The following is a 21378-nucleotide window of genomic DNA, read 5'->3' as shown; positions in this document are numbered from 1 at the left end:
TCAGGCTGGTTTTATAACTCCTCCCCCTAAAGCAGTTTCCGCCTGATTGAAGCTGCGCTCAGAGTTTAAGCAGAAATGTTGGAAACAAAACACTCAGCATTTTAGATAGGCAATGTTTTCCTTAATCAAGTGAAGATGAAGAGCTGTACTAATCAAACACTACTCATAAAATAAGCACAACAGTTGCAAATGTTTAGAATGGATGCAGCTTCTTTCACCACATTGCACCCCGTTCATACTCCACTAAAACAAGCTTGCTCAGACACTATTTTTAATCATTTCAATAAAATTTTTGTTTCACATCTTCCCACTTAGATTCTACCATTCAACATGACTAGTGATAAGTTTCCTGGCTAGGTTATTGTGTTGAAGTCAAGAATCAATCTCCCAATCAGTGCCAAAGACTCCACTTCAAGGCCAAGACGATACTAGCACCAATTTCTATTTAGATCGAGGACAAATTGCAGCTGATCCTCCAAGAGACAACCATTGATCCAATAACACATCTCCCCATAACCACTTCAGGTAGGAATTACTGTTAGTGAGACACAGACATGTGAGCTAACTGTACAGGTGCACCTACTTTAAAGTAGTCAGTAAATTCTGACTAATTGCACATACATAGTATGAATGGGGTGGACAACAAGCAAACGGGATATCAAAAAAAACAGAACTAATGACAAACTTTAGGTGTATATAAGAGTGCAACATTCAGGTGCAATTGCTTGAACATCTACTTAATACATTTTCAAGTGAAGATAGATTTGGGAAAAATTTACTTCAAAAAAGCATCAAATGAGGCTACATCTTATATTGCCATGTACCTCAGTTCTGCAAATAGTTGGCAGTACCTTCACTGGGACTTCAATGAAGCATGATCGTGGGCATAAGGCATTATTGCATCATGTCGACCTGAGCTACGTAACTCCCAACAGCAGATAGATAAATCCAGTGTCTAAACTCGGGCTGCATCTGGAAGATGCAAGTTGAGCAATATAGCAGTAGGGTGCTGTATAGTTGGTACCGACAGTGGTCAGTGTAATTTGAAGTGATGGTGTGTAAAGCATTTTGCAGAGCATTAGCTCCAGAGTTTGTTCCCCAGTGTAGAGAGCTGAATTATGAGGAAGGAATAAAGAAACGTGGGATTTGTACACCTGAATGGTTAAGAGGTATACCGAATAGAAAACTGCATAGGAACAGTCAAACCAGCCAATTGTGTTAACAAACTCTCAAATAGGACAAGGAGGCACAGGTTCAAACTGGTGATGGCAAATTTAGGACTGATATCAAATTCTTCATAGTGAGGTCAAGACAATGAAATGGACTTCCAGGTAAGGTAATGGAAACAAAAAAAAAACTATATACAATATCAAAGACTTAGTCGAGGGGGCCACTGACCCGAAACGTTAACTCTGCTTCTCTTTCCACAGATGCTGCCAGACCTGCTGAGTGATTCCAGCATTTCTTGTTTTTGTTTCAGATTTCCAGCATCCGCAGTATTTTGCTTTTATTTTGTTGATGATACAATGTTAGGTGGAATGGTAAGCTGTGAAGAGGACGCAGAGGCGCTGCAAAGGGATATAGACAAGTTAAGTGAGTGGGCAAGAATATGACAGATGGAGTATAGTGTGGATAAATGTGAAATTATCCACTTTAGTAGGAAGAATAGAAAAACAGGATATTTTTTAAAACACAAGAGACTCGTAAGTGTTGGTGTTCAGAGGGATTTGGAAGCCCTTATACATGAATCACAAAGTTAGCCTGCAGGTACAGAAAGCAATTTAAAAAAGCAACTAGTATTTTATCCTTTATTGTAAGGGAATTGCAGTATAAGAGAAAGGAAGTCTTGCTCCAATTATATAGGGCTTTAGAGAGACCACAACTGTGCAGAGTTTTGGTCTCTTTATCTGAAGGAGGAGATACTTCCCTTAGAAGGGGTGCAATAAAGGCTCACTAGATTGATTCCCAGCATAAAAGGGCTGTCCTATGAGGAGAGATTGAGTAGACTGGGTCTGCATTTTCTGGAATTTAGAAGAATGAGAAGCGATCTCATTGAAATGTACTAATTTCTTAAGTGGGCTTAAGAGTGTAGATGCAGAGAGGCTGTTTATCCTGGCTGGAAAGTCCAGAACTAGGGGTCATAGCCTCAGGACGGGGGGGGGGGGGGGGAGGTCGATCAATTAGGACAGAGAAATGGAAAAATGTCTTCATTCAGCAGGTTGCAAATCTTTGAAATTCTGTATTCCAGAGGGCTGTGGCTGCTCAGTCATCGAATACATTCAAGACTGAAATTGACAAACACTAAGGAAATTAAGATTTATGGGAATAGGGCAGGAAAATTGAGTTGAGGTCAAAATCAGTCATCAGTGGTATGGCTACTCCTGCACCCATTTCTTAAGTCCTTAATCAATTAAGAGGCGTGGGAGGAGTGCCACTGAACTGAACTTGTTCTTCCAGGCATTCACACACAGGACACATTGCAGCAGTTAACCAGCATCAGGTAACCTGGCTGATATTTCTCTTTCTCACAGCAGTGAACAGGACTTTGCTGCATCACCCCTCCAATATTGAGATCAGCTAATGAATCTGGACCTTCTCGGTTGGTGTAGCTCAACAGTAGCACCATGAGCCACTGAGCCCTCAGGAAACCTTGTAAACATTTCTGTTGCATTCCAGGGGATGAGAGGTCCAATAAAACCAAAACATAGAACACCTACACAGACTAACATTCATGCATTAAGCGGGGAGAGCACATCAGTTACCAAATGGCTTGAATCTCAGCAGTTTCCTAATGGAACAGTACGTGAATACTGCCGCTCAACCTAGAACTGCAAGAAGTCAGGACATAATAAGGCTCTGCCCAAAACAACACCTTTAATAGCAATACTGTCCTCAGAGACATTACTTCACAATCCAAAGTACGCCACTCATTTTACTAAATTAATTGGATTAAGTTCAGTACTTTACATGTTTTATATAATTATAGAAAAAACTCGTTTCATGAAATTCCATATGATGATTCTTTTTTGTACACGACACAGCTGTGCATCTGTCCTTGCAAGATGTTTTATTTTCCCCTCTCTACTTCTGAGACTCAGTTAAATGTTGGCCTTCAAGCAGACCCCTTGAAAATATTATGAACGAGATGTGGAACAGCTCCGCACTCTATACAGACACGGACATCTGCAATTAATTGGTTTTATATTAGGTTTATGAAATAAACTCCCAGTTAATGATGATCCTAGAGTCTTTACAATGAGAAAGGATGCTGCTGAGCAGGATTCTGGGCAGGCAGTGTCAGGGAGGCAGATTACCAAAATGATGGTTAGTGAGTTTTTTTTTCAAAGGAAGGTTTTGAAAGGAAAGGAAAAGTTTGCAAGGCAAGCCAAGGAACAGGGGCATTACGAACACTGCCATCAGCTCCCCTCTGAGAGGTTACGAGCAATTATGTTATAAAATAGGGACAACCACCTAATCAGCAGAAATAGGTTGAAATATTTGATTAAACAGAGGTGTTCAAAATTCTGAGAGGTTTTGATAAGGTTGAGGAATAAATAATGGCCTAAAATTCCCCCTCAAATAGTCCATTAGACCTTTTACATCTACCGGACAGGGCAGATGGGATCTCAGTTTACTATCTCATTAGAAAGACTGGACTTTCAACAGTGCGGCACTCCCTCAGTGCTTCCTTAAAGTGACAGCTGCAATTATGGTTAAGTCTTTGGAGTGAGACTTGAACCTACGACAACATGATTTGGGAGGTGAGAGCGCTGAACCATTCAGAGCAAAGCATTCCATGTTCTAATGACAAAAAAAAAACTTGCCTACATTGGTCTTTTAACAAGAACCTTGATTCTATGCCCTTTTAGTAACATCTGTCTCAACCAAAACCATCAATAAAAACAGATGATCTGGTCAAAAATCTCATTGCTGTTTGTGGGACTCTGTTGCATGCAAATTGGCAGCTAGGTTTCGTAAATTAATAAATACTGTGTTGGCGGTGAACGCAATGCTCTTTCTAAAAGAACACCTCTGACAATTTTGCTGACATTCTCCCCACCCCAAACTTGTTACGAGATTTGCACGATTCAGAATTCCTGTGCACTTCTGATTCTGAATTCTCTTTCTGCTCAGTAAACACGGTGGTTCAGGTGACCTGTCGACACAGTCAGCATGGCAATCAGGTTTACTCATTATTAAGGAAAAACAATTATATCATTGTTCAATATTAGCAGTGACAGTCAAATCCCAAAGTCATGTTTCCTCAGATTTGTGGAGTACCTGCTGCAAATAGAGAACAGCTCTTTACAAAGCTAACTATTCCCCTCTCCAACCATAGTCTTGACTCAGGTCTTCAGGAATCTCAGGAACTTCAGGAAGCACAACCATTTGATATCTGTGGTATTTCTTCCCATTACACGATTACTCACACTACGTAATACGAGACTCGGTGAAGCCTCGGAAATTAAGGTTAACTTTTAATCTGAGCTATTAAACAAGAACAAGAGGAAATAACTCGAGACAAGGCGAACTAAAATATTTTAAGGGTAAAAGTCATAGAAGTTAAAAGAATGGATATTGTGTAGCACAGTATGTTAGCTCTAGTATATAAAAGCATGACTCAAAAAAACTGCACTGTTAAGATGACATTAAGCAACATCAGAACTATATATACAGGTTAGTAAACAAGACAGATGAAGATTAATGCTGAGAAATATGAGGTGATACACTTTGGAGGAATAAGGAGGTAATACATACACTAAATGGTAAACCATTAAAATGAATGCAGGAGCATCACGCTTGTGGCGCTGGGAAAGCACCACCACAGAAAATTAGTTGAAATTAAAGATTCTGCAGGAAATCTGAAAAAATGTATATTCATGACAGTAAGAAAAGTGTCATGTAGCAGTTATGTTACTGGATTAGTAATCCAGAGACCTGGATTAATGATTCAGAAACACAAGTTCAAAATCTACCACACCAGTTGGGGGATTTAAATTCAGTTAGTTAATTAAATTAATCTTCAGTAATGGTGATCATGAAACTACCGAATCTGGTTCACTAATGGCCTTTAGGGAAGGAAATCTGCCATCCTTACCCAGTCTGACTCCAGACCCACAGCAATGCGGTTGATTCTCAACTGTCCTCTAAAATGGCCTAAGCAAGCAACTCAATTGTATCAAAACTGCTATGATAAACTATCTTAATAAAACTGGACAGACCACCTGACATCCACCTAGGCAGTGAACATGACAAAGGCACACCCAACTACGTTGCCCTACAAATTCCTCCTCATTAATATCTGGGAACTTGTGCCAAAATTGGAACAGCTATTCAACAGACTAGACAATCATGCCTTTCAGACAACATTCCAGACTCCTTCATCACCATCAGGTCAGCCAGCATCTGTGGAGAGAAAAACAGGTAACATTTCAGATCGACCTGAAACGTCAACTGTGTTTCTCTCTCCACAGATGCTGCCTACCTGCTGAGTATTTCCAGCATTTTCTGGTTTTGTTTCAGATTTCCAGCATCTGCAGTTTTTTGCTTTTGTCCTCTATCACTATTCCTGGGTACAATCACTCCCACTGGCAGGACAGACCCATCAGAGGTGGCAGCACAGTGGTATTCAGGAAGCGGCAGCCCTGGAATCCTCAACATTGACCTGATGCCATGAGACCAGAGTCAAACTCCCTTAGCTGATGACCCAGTGCTCCTCCATGTTGAACACCACTTGGAAGAAGCACTGAGGGTAGCAAGGGCACAGAATGCACTCTGGATGGGAGACTTCAATTTCCATCACCAAGAGTGGATAGGTAGCTCCACTACTGATCGAGCTGGCAAAATCCTGAAGGACACTGCTGTCAGACTGTACCTGCTGCAGTGCTGACAGAACCAGCAAGAGGGAAAACCCACAACCTCATCCTCACCAATCTACCTGTCACAGATGCACCTGCTCATGGCAGCATTGGTAGGAGTGACCACGGCACAGTCTTTGTGGAGACGAAGTCCATTCTTCACACTGAGAATACCTCCAATGTTCTGTGTGGCATTACCATCATGCTAACTGGGATAGATTCAGAACAGATCTAGCAGCTCAATACCGGGCAACCAGGAAGCACCATATTCTGCAACCTCATGGCCCAGCAAATTCCTCACTCTACCATTACCATCAAGCCAGGGGACCAACCCTGGTTCAATGAAGAGTGTAGAAGAGCATGACAGGAGCAGCACCAGATGCATCTAAAAAACAGTTTCCAACCTGGTGAACCTACACAGAGGACTAAATGCATGCTAAACAGAAGTAGCATGCTATAGAACTAAGTGATCCCAAAACCAACAGATCAGATCAAAGCTCTGCAGTCCTGCCACATCCAGTCGTGAATGGGAGTGGACAATTAACCAACTAACAGTGTGGGGGTTCCACGAATATCCCCATCCTCAATGATGGCAGGGCCCAGCATCTAAGTGCAAAAGACAACGTTGAAGCGTTTGCATACATCTCCAGCCAGAAGCGTCAAGCGGATGATCCATCTTGGCCTCCTACTGAGGTCCCCACCATCACAGGTGCCTGTCTTCAGCCATTCAGATTCATTCCACATGATATATAGAAACAGCTGAGTGCACTGGATACAGCAAAGGCTATGAACCCCGACAATATCCTGACTGTAGTGCTGAAGACCTGTGCCAGACAATAACCATCCCAACGAGAGAAAGTTTCTTCACTTGCCCTTGACATTCAATTGCATTATCATTGAATTCCCCATCAATATCCTGGGGGTTACCATTGACGAGAAACTTAACTGGACTAGTCACACAAACACTGTGGCTACAAGAGCAGATCAGAGGCTGGGTATTCTGCACTGAGTGACTCACTACCTGACTTTCCACCATCTACAAGTACATGTCAGAAGTGTGATAAAAATCCTCTCCCATTTGCCTGGATGAGTGCAGCTTTAACAATCAAGAAGCTCAACACCATCCTGGACAAAGTAGCCTGCTTGATTGGCATCCATCCACCACCTTAAACATTCACTCCCTCCACCATCGGCACACCACGGCTGCAGTGTGCACCATCTACAAGATGCACTATAGACACTTGCCTAGGACAAACATTTTTTTTATTCATTCATGGGATTTGGGCATCGCTGGCCAGGCCAGCATTTATTGCCCATCCCTAATTGCCCTTGAGAAGGTGGTGGTGAGGTGCCTTCTTGAACTGCTGCAGTCCATGTGGGGTAGGTACAACCACAGTGCTGTTAGGAAGGGAGTTCCAGGATTTTGACCCACCGACAGTGAAAGAACTGCGATATAGTTCCAAGTCAGGATGGTGTGTGACTTGGATGGGAACTTGTAGGTGGTGGTGTTCCCAAGTATTTGCTGCCCTTGTCTTTCTTGTTGGTAGAGGTCGTGGGTTTGGAAGGTGCTGTCTAAGGAGCCTTGGTGCATTGCTGCAGTGCATCTTGTAGATGGTACACACGGCTGCCACTGTGCGTTGGTGGTGGTGGGAGTGAATGTTTGTAGATGGGGTGCCAATCAAGCAGGCTGCTTTGTCCTGGATGGTGTCGAGATTCTTGAGTGTTGTTGGAGCTGCACCCATCCAGGCAAGTGGAGAGTATTCCATCACACTTCTGACTTGTGCCTTGTAGATGGTGGACAGGCTTTGGGGAGTCAGGAGGTGAGTTACTTGCCTCAGGATTCCTAGCCTCTGACCTGCTCTTGTAGCCATGGTATTTATATGGCTACTCCAGTTCAGTTTCTGGTCAATGGTAGCCACTAGGATGTTGATAGTGGGGGATTCAGTGATGGTAATGCTATTGAATGCCAAGGGGAGATGGTTAGATTCTCTCTTGTTGGAGATGGTCATTGGCTGGCACTTGTGTGGCGCGAATGTTACTTGCCACTCATCAGCCCAAGCCTGGATATTGTCCAGGTCTTGCTGTGTTTCTACACGGACTGCCTCAGTATTTGAGGGGTCACGAATGGTGCTGAACAATCAGCGAACATCCCCATTTCTGAACCTTATGATTGAAGGAAGGTAATTGATGAAGCAGCTGAAGATGGTTGGTCCTAGGACAGTACCCTGAGGAATTTCTGCAGTGATGTCCTGGAGCTCAATGATTGGCCTCCAACAACCACAACCATCTTCCTTTGCGCTAGGTATGACTCCAGCCAGCGGAGGGTTTTCCCCTATTCCCATTGACCTCAGTTTTGCTAGGGCTCCTTGATGCCATACTCGGTCAAATGCTGCCTTGATGTCAAGGGCAGTCACTCTCACCTCATCTCGAGTTCAGCTCTTTTGTCCATGTTTGAACCAAGGCTCTAATGAGGTCAGGAGCTGAGTGGCCCTGGCGGAACCCAAACTGAGCGTCACTGAGCAGGTTATTGCTAAGCAAGTGCCACTTGATAGCACTATTGATGACACCTTCCAATCACTTTACTGATGATTGAGAGTAGGCTAATGGGGTGGTAATTGGCCGGGTTGGACTTGTCCTGCTTTTTGTGCACAGTACATACCTGGGCAATTTTCCACATTGCAGGGTAGATGCCAGTGTTGTAGCTGTACTGGAACAGCTTGGCTAGGGGCGCGGTAAGTTCTGGAGCACAGGTCTTCAGTACTATTGCCGGAATACTGTCAGGGCCCATAGCTTTTGCAGTATCCAGTGCCTTCAGTCGTTTCTTGATATCACGTGGAGTGAATCGAATTGGCTGAAGTCTGGCATCTGTGATGCTGGGGATTTCAGGAGGAAGCCAAGATGGATCACTAACTCGGCACTTCTGGCTGAAGATTGTTGCAAATGCTTCAGCCTTATCTTTTGCACTGATGTGTTGGGCTCCCGATTCATTGAGGATGGGGATATTTGTGGAGCCACCTCCTCCAGTTAGTTGTTTAATTGTTCACCAGCGTTCACGGCTGGATGTGGCAGGACTGCAGAGCTTAGATCTGATCCGTTGGTTATGGGATCGCTTAGGTCTGTCTGTTGCCTGCTGCTTATGCAGTTTGGCATGCAGATAGTCCTGTGTTGTAGCTTCACCAGGTTGACACCTCATTTTGAGGTATGCCTGGTGCTGCTCCTGGCATGCCCTCCTGCACGCTTCATTGAACCAGGGTTGGTCTCCTGGCTTGATGGTAATGGTAGAGTGGGGGATATGCCAGGCCATGAGGTTACAGATTGTGGTTGAGTACAATTCTGCAGCTGCTGATGGCCCACAGCGCCTCATGGATGCCCAGTTTTGCATTGCTAGATCTGTTCGAAATCTATCCCATTTAACACGGTGGTAGTGCCACACAACACGATGGAGGGTATCCTCAATGTGAAGGCGGGACTTCGTCTGCACAAGGACTGTGCGGTGGTCACTCCTACCAATACTGTCATGGACAGATGCATCTGCGGCAGGCAGATTGATGAGGACGAGCTCAAGTATGTTTTCCCCTCTTATTGGTTCCCTCACCACCTGCCACAGACCCAGTCTAGCAGATATGTCCTTTAGGACTCGGCCAGCTCGTTCAGTAGCGGTGCTACCGAGGCACCCTTGGTGATGGACATTGAAGTCCCCCACCCAAAGTACATTCTGTGCCCTCGCCACCCTCAGTGCTTCCTCCAAGTGCTGTTCAACATGGAGGAGTACTGACTCATCAGCTGAGGGAGGGCGGTAGGTGGTAATCAGTAGGAGGTTTCCTTGTCCATGTTTGATCTGATGCCATGAGACGTCATGGGGTTCGGAGTCGATGTTGAGGACTCCCAGGGCAACTCCCTCCCTAATGTATACCACTGTGCCACCACCTCTGGTGGGTCTGTCCTGCCGGCGGGACAGGACATTCCCGGGGATGGTGATGGCAGTGTCTGGGACATTGTCTGTAAGGTATGATTCTGTATGACTATGTCAGGCTGTTGCTTGGTTAGTCTGTGGGACAGCTCTGTCAACTTTGGCACAAGCCCCCAGATGCTAGTAAGGAGGACTTTGCAGGGTCGACAGTGCTGGGTTTGCCGTTGTCGCTTCCGGTACCTAGGTCGATGTCAGGTGGTCCGTCCAGTTTCATTCCTTTTTATTGACTTCGTAGCGGTTAGATACAACTGAGTGGCTTGCTAGGCCATTTCAGAGGGCATGTAAGAGTCAACCATATTGCTGTGGGTCTGGAGTCACATGTAGGCCAGACCAGGTAAGGACAGCAGATTTCCTTCCCTAAAGGACATTAGTGAACCAGATGGGTTTTTACATCAATCGACAATGGTTTCATGGCCATCATTAGACTAGCTTTTTAATTCCAAACTAGTTCAAACTGGGTGGCACCTTCGCGGATGCTTCTTCTCCATTTTGGGCAGTCTTGGGCAAGAGATTTCCACGAATCACTAGAGATGTCACATTTTTTCAGGGAGGCTTTAAGGACATTCTTGTAGAGTTTCCTCTGCCCTCTTGCCGTGACAGAGCTTGGAGTAGAAGTAGAAATTCTGCACATTCAGTGGCAGGACAGGCGCTCCAATATCAGTGTCCTCTCTCAGGGCAACATCCCCAGTATTGAGACAATGGTCATAGCTAATCAGTTACGTTGGGTGGGCAACATCATCCGCATGCCTGACACAAGACTCCCAAAGGAATCTGGACAACAGCAGCTACAGGCTGTTTGACTGTGGAAGATATCAGAAAACTTAATTTTGGTCTCACCCAGAATTCTCACATGCACATAACAGAAGTCACTGAGCAATGATTAAAGTAAAGACACTAAAGCAGCAACACGACACTGTAGAGTGGAGAAATTCAAGAGTTCTCAGTGGGGAGATCATGCTGTTGCTGAGAACGCCAAATAAACGGAGAGGGAAGGAGCTGCAAATCATCTAGGAAGAACCATCCCATGCTGTTCATGGATGTCTCCTCACAGCCACTTACACAGACCAGTGACAGCAGTGCTAGAGAACAGCTCATTCATCCAGTGTTTCTGGGACAGAGAGGGATGACAGGCAGATACAATGAACTGGATAGGGAGAAGTCAGAGGAATGAGGCTCATCAACAATTACATGACATTTAAACAGGAAGAAGGTCCAAAAAATTTGTGACACGCACAGCAGCAAAATCAAAATCAGCAAAGTTAAAGACTACAAAAGTGGATTTAAGCTATGAAATCTAAAAATTTTAAAAAGGAGTCACAAATTAGTAGATCTTGGTTGCCCTTATCCACCAAAAATGTGAACTATCTTATATATAAAATTCAAAATCCCTCTGCAGCTCAACCGCATTCGTTGTCCAAAGTGTATCAGCAAGATTCCACTCAACAGCTAAAAATTCCCATCATACACATACTCAAGGAAAAACAGCTTTTTAAGAGTTTTGGTCCACCCTCATGGTCCCCGAGCCATAAGGAATATTTCAGTTGCAAAACCAAAGTTATTAGAATGAGATGTGTTTTGAATGCTCAGTCACTTGGAATGTCCAGATTAGAGTGGGTTAAGAAGCTAACTGAAAACAATACATGTTTAGACACAGAATCAAACTAAGCACTTTCTCGCACCAAAAACTGCACTTCAAACAATATCCTCTAATATCCAACACTCTGACTTACTCCTACCAGTACTTCATCCTTGTTAATATATATTCAGCCACTCACTCCAGAATCCTTCTGCAAGGTCCTTTGATGCACTAGCCTTCACATTTGCCAAATATCTTGCAACATTAACAAAACACCAACAGCAAACACCTCGTTCTCCTCTGCTACCCTACCCGTGCAAGCAGAGGTAATGTAACCCCTCTCCGTTTGTCTCCACCAATTCCACAGCCCAGTTCTGTAAACACTGCTTACATGTGAGATTTATAAGTCCTTCCCTCCAGTTTAGCACATCGTGTCCACTGCTCACAATATGATCGCACCTTCACTGGGGAGACTCTTCTGCAAACTCCCCCTGGTCTATCCATGTGTGGCCATGAACTCCCTGTGGCTTGCTGTCCCATTTCCACTCTGACCTCTCCATCTTCAGCCATCCAGAGGTTAACAGAAGCTCAACACAAGCTCCAGCTACAGCATATTATTTTTTTCTAAGGCACTGCGTGGCCCTCTGGTCAGAACCCTGACTTTAGCAACTTTGGACCGTAACTACAGGCTCTACATTCTTTACAGCAGAAAGGGCTGCAGATATAGAATAAGTCTGTCAGTGTCAGACTCTAGGGGAGACTGGCTGAATCTTGGGGTGGAAACTCCATCAGAGAACACTGCTGGTAGGGGAGTCAGTTCCCTTGCTATCAGTCTGCTTCCATTCTCCCACCACATAGTGGACCCTAACCTATTTAGCAGCTTTTGACGTTTTAATTGTAGAACCAATCTACAAATTTTCCATGTCTCTGAGCTTCTGTCTCTTCTTGCCTGCCACTGCTGTAGCTATTTACATAATCTTTTGTTTTTCTAATGTTTTTAATGATTCTTTCCATTACCCAATGGAAAAATCACCTCAGTTATTTATTATTTCTTCTTTTAAGCAAGGTACCAGGGCATTCTGCTGATACTGCCTCACTTCTTCCCTTCCGTCCTCTTAGTTTTGATTTTATTAAAATGCTTGTACATCTTTCATTCCTTCAGTTTTGATTAAGGGCTGCAGCCTTAAACCTTAACCTGTCTGCTCTCTTCACAGATGCTGACTGACCAGCTGTGTTTCCTTTAAAAAGATAAAATCTATGACCTAACTGCACTGCTGAGTGCCTTCCACAGCTATTAAGTACAAATGTTTCACACATTCACGCCTGTGTGCTACTTGCAAAAACCTATTAATGTGCAGCTGCAGCCACCATTAGAGCTGTGACAACATTTCAAAAGTTTGGCAAATACTTACCTGACTGAGTTCTAATTCAATGTACAGTAACAGAAATATCATAGTAATGGAAACTTTCATATCTGTCACTGGAAATACCCCAACCCAGCAATGTTTCAAAATGTTATAATGCAGTCCCAGTCAACTGATATTCTCTACACAACATCTGCAGTTGGATAGTTCCTGTTGCCTTAGCAGGAGTCCGAAAAAGTACTTAATTAAACCTACTGGGGTTGACCCCGGCCCAGAAGGCTGCATTTTTGTGACGATCAGTGGTAATGCCCTACACATACTGGGTTAATATACAGATAAGCATATACACACGTTTATCTGTCATTTACAAGAAAGTATTGCATATTTTTAAATTGTACAATCTGAGTGGTTACCACAGTTTTACTGTTTACAAGAAAGAAAGCATGCGATTTTAGGGCTCCGTCAGACATTTTTGTTCCTGTGTTCAGCTCTTGCTGTTGTTCCCGACAATGGGAACAGAAAGGATTCAAGCCATAGTCTTACAACATGCGACACAAACAAGATTCACTTAAATATTGATACTAAAACTAACCTATTCATTGCACACCTGTGTTATTTAGCACATTCTTCCCAGGAGGCTGATCCCAACTGGCTGCTGACAACAGATACGCATGGTCTTACCTGTACTCTGCTTCAACAACATTTAAAGGGGCTGTGTTCCAATTTGTCAGCACAGACTGAAACTACGTGCTAAGATATATCAACCATGCCAAAAAATGAAAATCTCCAACCTCCGTCAGCTTGCAGAAAGACTGCACTATCCTTGATAGAGAACAGGCACTATACAAATGGATTCTAGTGGCTGCTATCACTCCATCCCATCACTGGCACCACTGCGTCCAGCCTCTTCGGAGGTTGTCCCTACTCTGCCCCCAAGTTTCCCCACACTTTCACCCGGGGGGGGTGCAAGTTTTTGGTACCATTCTGAGAGGTCATTTTTTGCACATCATAGAAACAGTGCTTTAGTTTAGTTTAGAGATACAGCACTGAAACAGGCCCTTCAGCCCAACGAGTCTGTGCCGCCCATCAACCACCCATTTATACTAACCCTATACTAATTCCATATACCACATCCCCACCTGTCCCTATATTTCCCTACCACCTACCTATACTAGGGGCAATTTATAATGGCCAATTTACCTATCAACCTGCAAGTCTTTGGCATGTGGGAGGAAACCGGAGCACCCGGAGGAAACCCACGCAGACACAGGGAGAACTTGCAAACTCCACACAGAAAACAGAATATATAACAGAAAAAACAGACAAAACTTAGGTCTGTAAACAATTTCAACAAATCAGATCAAAGATTGGTTCAGATTATCTCAGGGCTCCAAAGAGACACAATTATACTATCTACATTCTTCTGGTTACTGTACCTCTCAATTTGTCTCCATCCTTTCTATCTCTCCCCTATTATTCAAAATCAGGCTCTCCAAGTGGTTAGTAGTGTGGGATTTCATAGATGAGAACCATTGAAATAAATGAAGAGCAAGTTATTTTGAAGGTCAAAGCATTTAACCATATTTCAATGTAAAGCCTCCTATAAATCAGGATGGAGTTTTAATTAGAAGCTTCCAAATTAAGTGCATTGAACTAGTATCAGTACTATAATAATCCTTCAAATGTTTTGCCATAAGTATCACAGGCATTGTTTCCCCCTCCTCTTCAATTCACCAAAACACTGACAGTAATGCATCATATCCTGGGACAGACAAACAGCTTGACTACAGAACGAGACGCCTTTAACAGAGCAACAACTAGGTACAGCTCAGTTAGAACACACTCCCCAGTGTTCAAGTCAGATTACCGCTCAACATTTTATCATAATAGATGGAGGGCCACACACAGGTTTACTGTATGTGATGAAAGACCAAAAACAGTTTAAATAAAGATTGCAGACATCTGCAGTTTTTCCCACATGGATTTCCAATAGTGCTTTAGTGAGGAGTTTAATGGAGTAACAGACGACAAGGGCTGTGTGCTCCCAAGTTAATTTCAGGCCAGCATGGTGCACAGATGATTTGCTTATTTCAGTCACTACAGGGTAAAGCTTCTTTATCCCAAATAGAGAGAAAATGTTGGAAACATTCACAGGTCAGGTAGCATCTGTGGATAAACAGAATTAACGCTTCAGAACAATGACCTTTTGTCAGAACTGGCAACAGTTAGGGATGATTTAATCAAGTACAGAGACAGGGAAAGGGGGGGGTGGGGGAGAACAAAAGAGAAGGCCTGCGATAGGGTGGAAGTCAGGAGTGATTTAAATGACAAAATGGATGATGGTGCAAGGCAAACGGGGTGGGGTAATGGGAAGTAAAAAGATAGATGTAGAGGAGGTGCAAATGGCAACAATAGAATCATGACCAGAACCTGCTGTCTGAAAAAATGGGTGCAGTGGTTACCATCCGAAATTAATGAACTCAAATGTTGAGTGGTAGGCAATCTGAAAGGTTAACTGTTTCTCCACAGATGCTGCCTGCCCTGAGTATTTCCAGCACCTACAGGGCCTTCCCTGTCAGATCCTTCCTGCAAGCCCCGAGTCTCACCGCTTCCGCACGCTGCCCTCGAGGTGGCTGTGGTAGGGAAGAGACCGTCGTCCACCTCCTTCTGGAATGTGCCTTTGCAAAACAAGTGTGGAAAGAGATGCAGTGGTTTTTATCGAGGTTCATCCCGAGCAGCTCTGTAACACAGGACTCTGTGCTCTACGGGCTGTTCCCAGGGACACACACCGAGATAAACATCAACTGCTGCTGGAGGACCATCAACTTCGTGAAAGACACTCTTTCATCTGCCTGAAACTTGCTGGTCTTCCAGTGCAAAGAGTTGTCCACGACCGAGTACTGCAGAATGGCACATTCCAAGGTCCAGGACTATGTGCTGAGGGACGTACTAAAGCATGGGGCAGACACCGCAAAGGCACAATGGGGAAAGGCCACGGTGTAAGGTCCTACCTGCCATTGTATACCGAGGGACTGGAACCGATGTACAAAACCCTCGGGCTGTATGCACCAAAATATGTTTTTGCTGTGCAAGGCAAATGTTCATTGCATGTAAAATGGAATGGCAAGGACTGTGAGGCAACTCACGTTCTGTATCGAAGGAAACAGATTTCTTTTGCACTTTCTGGAATGTCAAATTGGAACTGTTTTGTAATGTATTTGTGTACAAAATCATGAGAGGTATAGACAGGGTGGATAGCAAGAAGCTTTTTCCCAGAGTGGGGGTTTCAATTACAAGGGGACATGAGTTCAAAGTGAAAGGGGAAAGGGGAAAAGTTTAGGGGGGATATGCGTGGAAAGTTCTTTACGCAGAGGGTGGTGGGTGCATGGAACGCATTGCCAGCGCAGGTGGTAGACGCGGGCACGATAGCGTCTTTTAAGATGTATCTAGACAGATACATGAATGGGCAGGAAGTAAAGAGATACAGACCCTTAGATAATAGGCGACAGGTTTAGATAGAGGATTTGGATCGGCGTAGGCTTGGAGGGCCGAAGGGCCTGTTCCTGTGATGTAATTTTCTTTGCTCTTTGTTCTTTTTACAGATTTTTACGAACAAAGTATATTTTTGGAAAAATAAAGTATTTTTTCTTTTTCTTATCCCATCAGCTCCAAATGTTCTCCCTAACAGAATCCACTGTGTCCTGTTTTAATTGGCTTGGTTTGTACATTGTTACATTCTTCTTGCTCCTAACTGGATCAGACAGGATCCCACCCTCCCAGGAAGGATACGGAAACTCTGCTGATTGAAGTGGTGCCTGAAGCTGAGATAAAAACCAACTACATTTTCAGAGCAGAGGGAAAGGAGATTGAGGAAGAAATGGACAGACTCCACAGCTCATGGGAAGCAGGATTTCCTGCCTGTCACATGCCTCAAAAAAATCAAATACACATTTATGGTTCTATTCCACCGTGCACACGGATTTTTTTCCCCCCAGACTCTCAGGATCAAGGATTATTTTTAATCCTGCACAAAAACTAAATGTAACCGTAAAGCAACAGTGATTTCAGAACGTTACATTTGTCCTCTGAGACAAAAATGCGACAGATACCTTAATTTACATACAAACAGGATTCATCCTCATGCATAAGGTTTCTCAAAAAACATGTAAGGATTGTGATCCCACAAGTACCAAAAGCGATTCCAGACAAGAATTCTTGGAAATTGTCCACTGTTAATGCAGTCCCTTTGTCCTCCTACAACCCCAAAGAACCAGCTCATCTGAAATGAAATCCTGGTTAAGAGAAATTCCATTTGCAGTCTCCTTCCTGTACATTGCATTACACCTAGTCCTCAGGTTCTGGTAACTGACATTCACTGAGCATTGCCACACCACCCACTGAATTCTGGCCAGTTTATACATGCTTTCCATTGAACAGTCGCCTCCTGCGCTGATACAGCCTGGGTGCTAACCAGAGTCTTTGACCTCGATATTGTGATCTCAAACATCTCAACAAATCAAACACAAGTCCTGAAGCTTCAGACTAAGCTTAGAGACAACTAGTCCAAACAAAATCCAAACATTTCAAATAAAGAAAATATTTCAAATAAAGAAAATACTCATCGCAAATACTTTATTTTCAAGAATGAAACAGCAGTCTGCCCTAAAATATACAATAAACTTTTTGTAAAGGCTATTTTTTTTCTTGAGCAACAGAGACTTTTATATTAAGCATGTGCAAAGTGGCAGGACAGCAGGACTGCAATTCCCAATATGGCAAACTCTGTCTCAGTACTACAGAAAACTCCACACAGGTTTTGTAGGAAATCTCTTATCTTTTTGGACTTACAAAAAGATACATAAAGCAAGGTCCCACAAGCAGCAATGTGATAAATAACCAGGGAAATAAATAGTGATGCGGTTGAGGGATAAATATTGGCCAGGCTCAAACAGTGCCATGGGATCTTTTACGTCCACCTGAGAGCACAGACTGGGGCACTCCCTAATAATCCTGTCAAGTTTGACCATTGCAAGTCACTACAGCCCGATGCTCTGGAGCTCTCTCCCAAAACCACTCCACCTTGCCACTTCTTCCTTTTCCTTCTGACAGTGCTTTTCGTTCAACCCCTCCCTTCAGGTTTCCCACCTCCTTCTCAGCACCAAGCAAGGTGCTACAGATACTCTTCTAGGTATTGTAGTGGGTTTAAAACAGAAGCTCCAGGATAACAGACCACTTGTGATGAGATCTGTTAGCCCTCTTACAGTCTTTACTATGTTGTTTCTGTGCTGTGTACCAGCGCACAGTTCATGATGAAAGCACCCTTTTCCTGTGTAAATCTCTGCCCAGAAGTTAAAGGGTGCTCAGAGGTGTGGGTCAACAGATGTAATGCATCAACTGTGCTGAAAGGCTTGGAAACTGCCAACCTAAGGACAGCTACAAATACCAGTTGTCGAAGGTACAGTTCTTCACAGGTTGTTGCCTACAATTTGTTAAGAGGTGGGAGAGAAAATAAATCATTTGATAAGAAAATCGGACCACAAAATAAAACATTTTAACCAGTTAAAATGCCACATTCGGAGTGCTGCTTATTTTCCAATTTAGGACTCCACACTTTGTGACACTTATCAAACCCATCAAAACATAACCACAAGGAGTGTCTCATATTTTGTTATGGTTATAGTACTGGGTTTGGGATGTCCATACAACAGAAATGAATGGTCAATTATATTCTGTAGGTTGGGGTGTTAAGGAAGTCACATACAACTACAATCACTAGTGTCCAGATTTCACTTTTAGTGCTACTGCTCCATTGGTGTCTCTTGGGCTCCTTGGCTAAGTAGATCCAGGAATTCAGCTCCTGCAAGCTCAGGTCTACCTCCACTGTTGGATGCTGTCGAGGGCAACTACTGTTTGCTTATCTCCCTGTCAACAGATGCCAAAGCGAAGGAAGCCATACTGAACTAGAACTAACAGCAACAGATGCCATTCACCGAGCACCAGATCTGTCCTCCATCTCAGCCACTGAAAGACTGTAGCTCAATTGTGCTTTTTACAAGACACCAGTTCAAATATTCTCTTGCACAAATACCTTCTTCACTTCTCACCATCCAGCTGCCATTGCAAATCCTCTGCGGGATTTTTAAAACAAAAATTGTCTGCTTTACAGTTTCTCAAGTCATTGTATTTTGTCAGAATACAGCATATAGACAATACACAACCTCTCAGGGTCAGTGTGAAGTATTTATCAGTGGGGTAGGGCACTGTGAACACCCAGTCAACACTCCCACAATCAGGATAGGAATCAATGAAAAAACAGCTTCAGGGGAGAGGGTGCTGTGCTCAAGACTGAGTTCCAAGGAATGACCACAACAACTAACATTGATATAGTACCTTCAACATAATAAAACGTCTAGGCTTCCAACCACACCAAGAAAAACAGCAGTAAAGCTCAAACAGTTTGCAGTTAAATGGGGGTTTATCTTTACCTACATACACAATTAATAAAATAACTACTTTTGTATGTGGGGTACAGTACCACTGTATTCCTTGATTTGTGCCTAGATAAGAGAGTGACAGTCGACTATCATCATGGGACATCAGAATCAAGCCCAATCTCCTCGCTCAACCCATACCTTCCACTGTAGATACGTCTATAGACAGACTGAAGAATACTTTATATTGTGAAGACAATCGCATCACCTCACCTAAGATCTATAAGCAAGCACAGGGCAGGGGCTGATCCTGGGATCTTCCTGGCAGTGTGATTTTCTATTCTCCTGGGAACTTACATTGCAACAAACAAACTGCTGACTCAAATACCAGTCTCTTTTACAGATATCAAAACAGGCCTTACAGCTTGCTACCTGAGATATCACTGAGAACGCGACAGATTGAGAAGTTTCTCCAGCAAGCTGCTTGCTCAAGTCTCAAAACAAATTACTTTTAAGTGGGCACTATGGCTTCATACTGCAGCCCCAGGCAAGGCAATTTACCATATTAATTGAAATGAGGATGTTAACAATATCCAGCACAAGCTTATAAACAGCAGAAACAAACCATCAGCATTTGGATAAAGAAACAATGGATAATGTTTGGGATAAACTTTAGGAAAATTGTGGTACATTTTTGCCCTCACCTCTACCAACTGTGCAGGCTTCCGATGCCTTATAAGGGCCAACTGTCACCACGGAAAACTCTGTACAGTCGATGAACATCGTGTTCGTCCATACAACATAACTTCGTTAAAGTGTTACTATGCAACATCAACCATACAGACAACAGCTGTTCTCCTCCCTAAAGTCACGTTACATCAATCATGCAGCATTCCCACATTCTTGGGATGAGAAATTAAAAAGCCCTGAATGACAACAGTTGTTTGGTGCCATGAATTAACTGTACATACATCCAGAAAAGCAAAATGAATAGAAATACAACAGGCAAAAGGTGATCCACAGATACACAACCCAAATCTCTAATTTTGCTATAAAAACAGAAAGTACTGGAAATGCTCAGCAGGTCAGGCAGCATCTGTCGAGAAGCAGAGTTAACGTTTCAGGTCTGTAACAGTCACTTGAAACGTTAACTCTGTTTCTCTCTCTTCAGATGTTGCCTGACCTGCTGAGTATTTTCAGCACTTTCCGTTTTTATTTCAGATCTCCAGCAGCTGCAATATTTTGCTTTTATTCTCTCATTCTGCGAGCGGTTTTTGGTGCCAACCACATTTTATTATTCCCCCTCCCCACCGGTTCTCTTCACCCTCTCTCCTTCTCACCCCCTACCCTCCCCACTTCACAACCCAGGGACTCTAATCTGCGCCAGCCCCTTCTATCCTCCCTCTCTCCTAATCTGGTCCTAATACCTTGTCAGAATCCAGGTCAGGGTCGGCTTGGCACAGGCGGTACAGGAATGACTTGGGGTCGCGACACAGGGTCTGGCGGGTGCTGAGGAACCTGGTGCCGCCTACATTCAGCCGGACCCACTTAGCGGCAGCAGTCGCGCGCTCCAGGCCAGAGCATTTCCGGCATAGGGAACCGTTGGAGTTTTCCGGGAGCTCCGAAACCGAACCGCTCATCGCCGCCATCCTCGCACGCACTCGCCAACCGCCAGCCACCCGACCTCCCGGCAGACACCGCGCCAGCCACCCGCAAGCCACACCTCCCGGCAAACTCCGCGCTGCCCGCCCCACATCCCAGCAAACACTGCGCCACCCGCCGCCACACCTCCCGGCAGACTGCGCGCCACCCGCCACACCTCCCGGCAGACACCGCGCCGCCCGCCACATTTCACGTGCCACCTGTCGTCTCTTGGGTTTATTCCATCCCCCACACTGGAGCAGAAAATCTGTAATCGGACGGAAGGGTCTTCATTAAAAAAATTATAACATTCTACAGTTAGTCTTTAAAGGACATTATAATTCATGTTTAATAATTGAAAGGATATATTTGTCATGTAAACTTTACCCAAATGTATAGACTCATAGAAAGTTTAAGACACAGAAAGAGGCCACTTGGCCCATCGTGTCTGTGCCGACCAAAAACAATCCACCTATTCTAATCCCACCTTCCATCATTTGGTCCGTAGTCCTGCAGATTATGGCACTTGACGTCCATA

General features: G+C 44.0%; 1 protein-coding gene across 3 annotated transcripts in view; it reads right to left on the bottom strand.

Annotated features, from left to right (window-relative positions):
* Positions 1–20907, bottom strand: part of LOC137383353 (BTB/POZ domain-containing protein KCTD5-like) — an 85276-nt gene extending 64369 nt beyond the window's left edge. The window contains exon 1 of one of the 3 annotated variants that reach the window (XM_068056078.1): positions 20627–20907. In XM_068056078.1, the coding sequence (XP_067912179.1) occupies positions 20627–20848 (222 nt within the window). In that variant the 5' untranslated portion in view covers positions 20849–20907. The remainder of the gene's footprint in view (positions 1–20626) is intronic. The other 2 variants (XM_068056079.1, XM_068056080.1) reach the window with 2 other exon arrangements.
* Between the last annotated feature and the right edge of the window lie 471 nt (positions 20908–21378).

This window comes from Heterodontus francisci, chromosome 24 (genome assembly GCF_036365525.1).
Source record: "Heterodontus francisci isolate sHetFra1 chromosome 24, sHetFra1.hap1, whole genome shotgun sequence".
NCBI classification, from domain to species: Eukaryota; Metazoa; Chordata; class Chondrichthyes; order Heterodontiformes; family Heterodontidae; genus Heterodontus; species Heterodontus francisci.
This window is presented reverse-complemented; position numbering and strand designations above follow the sequence as displayed.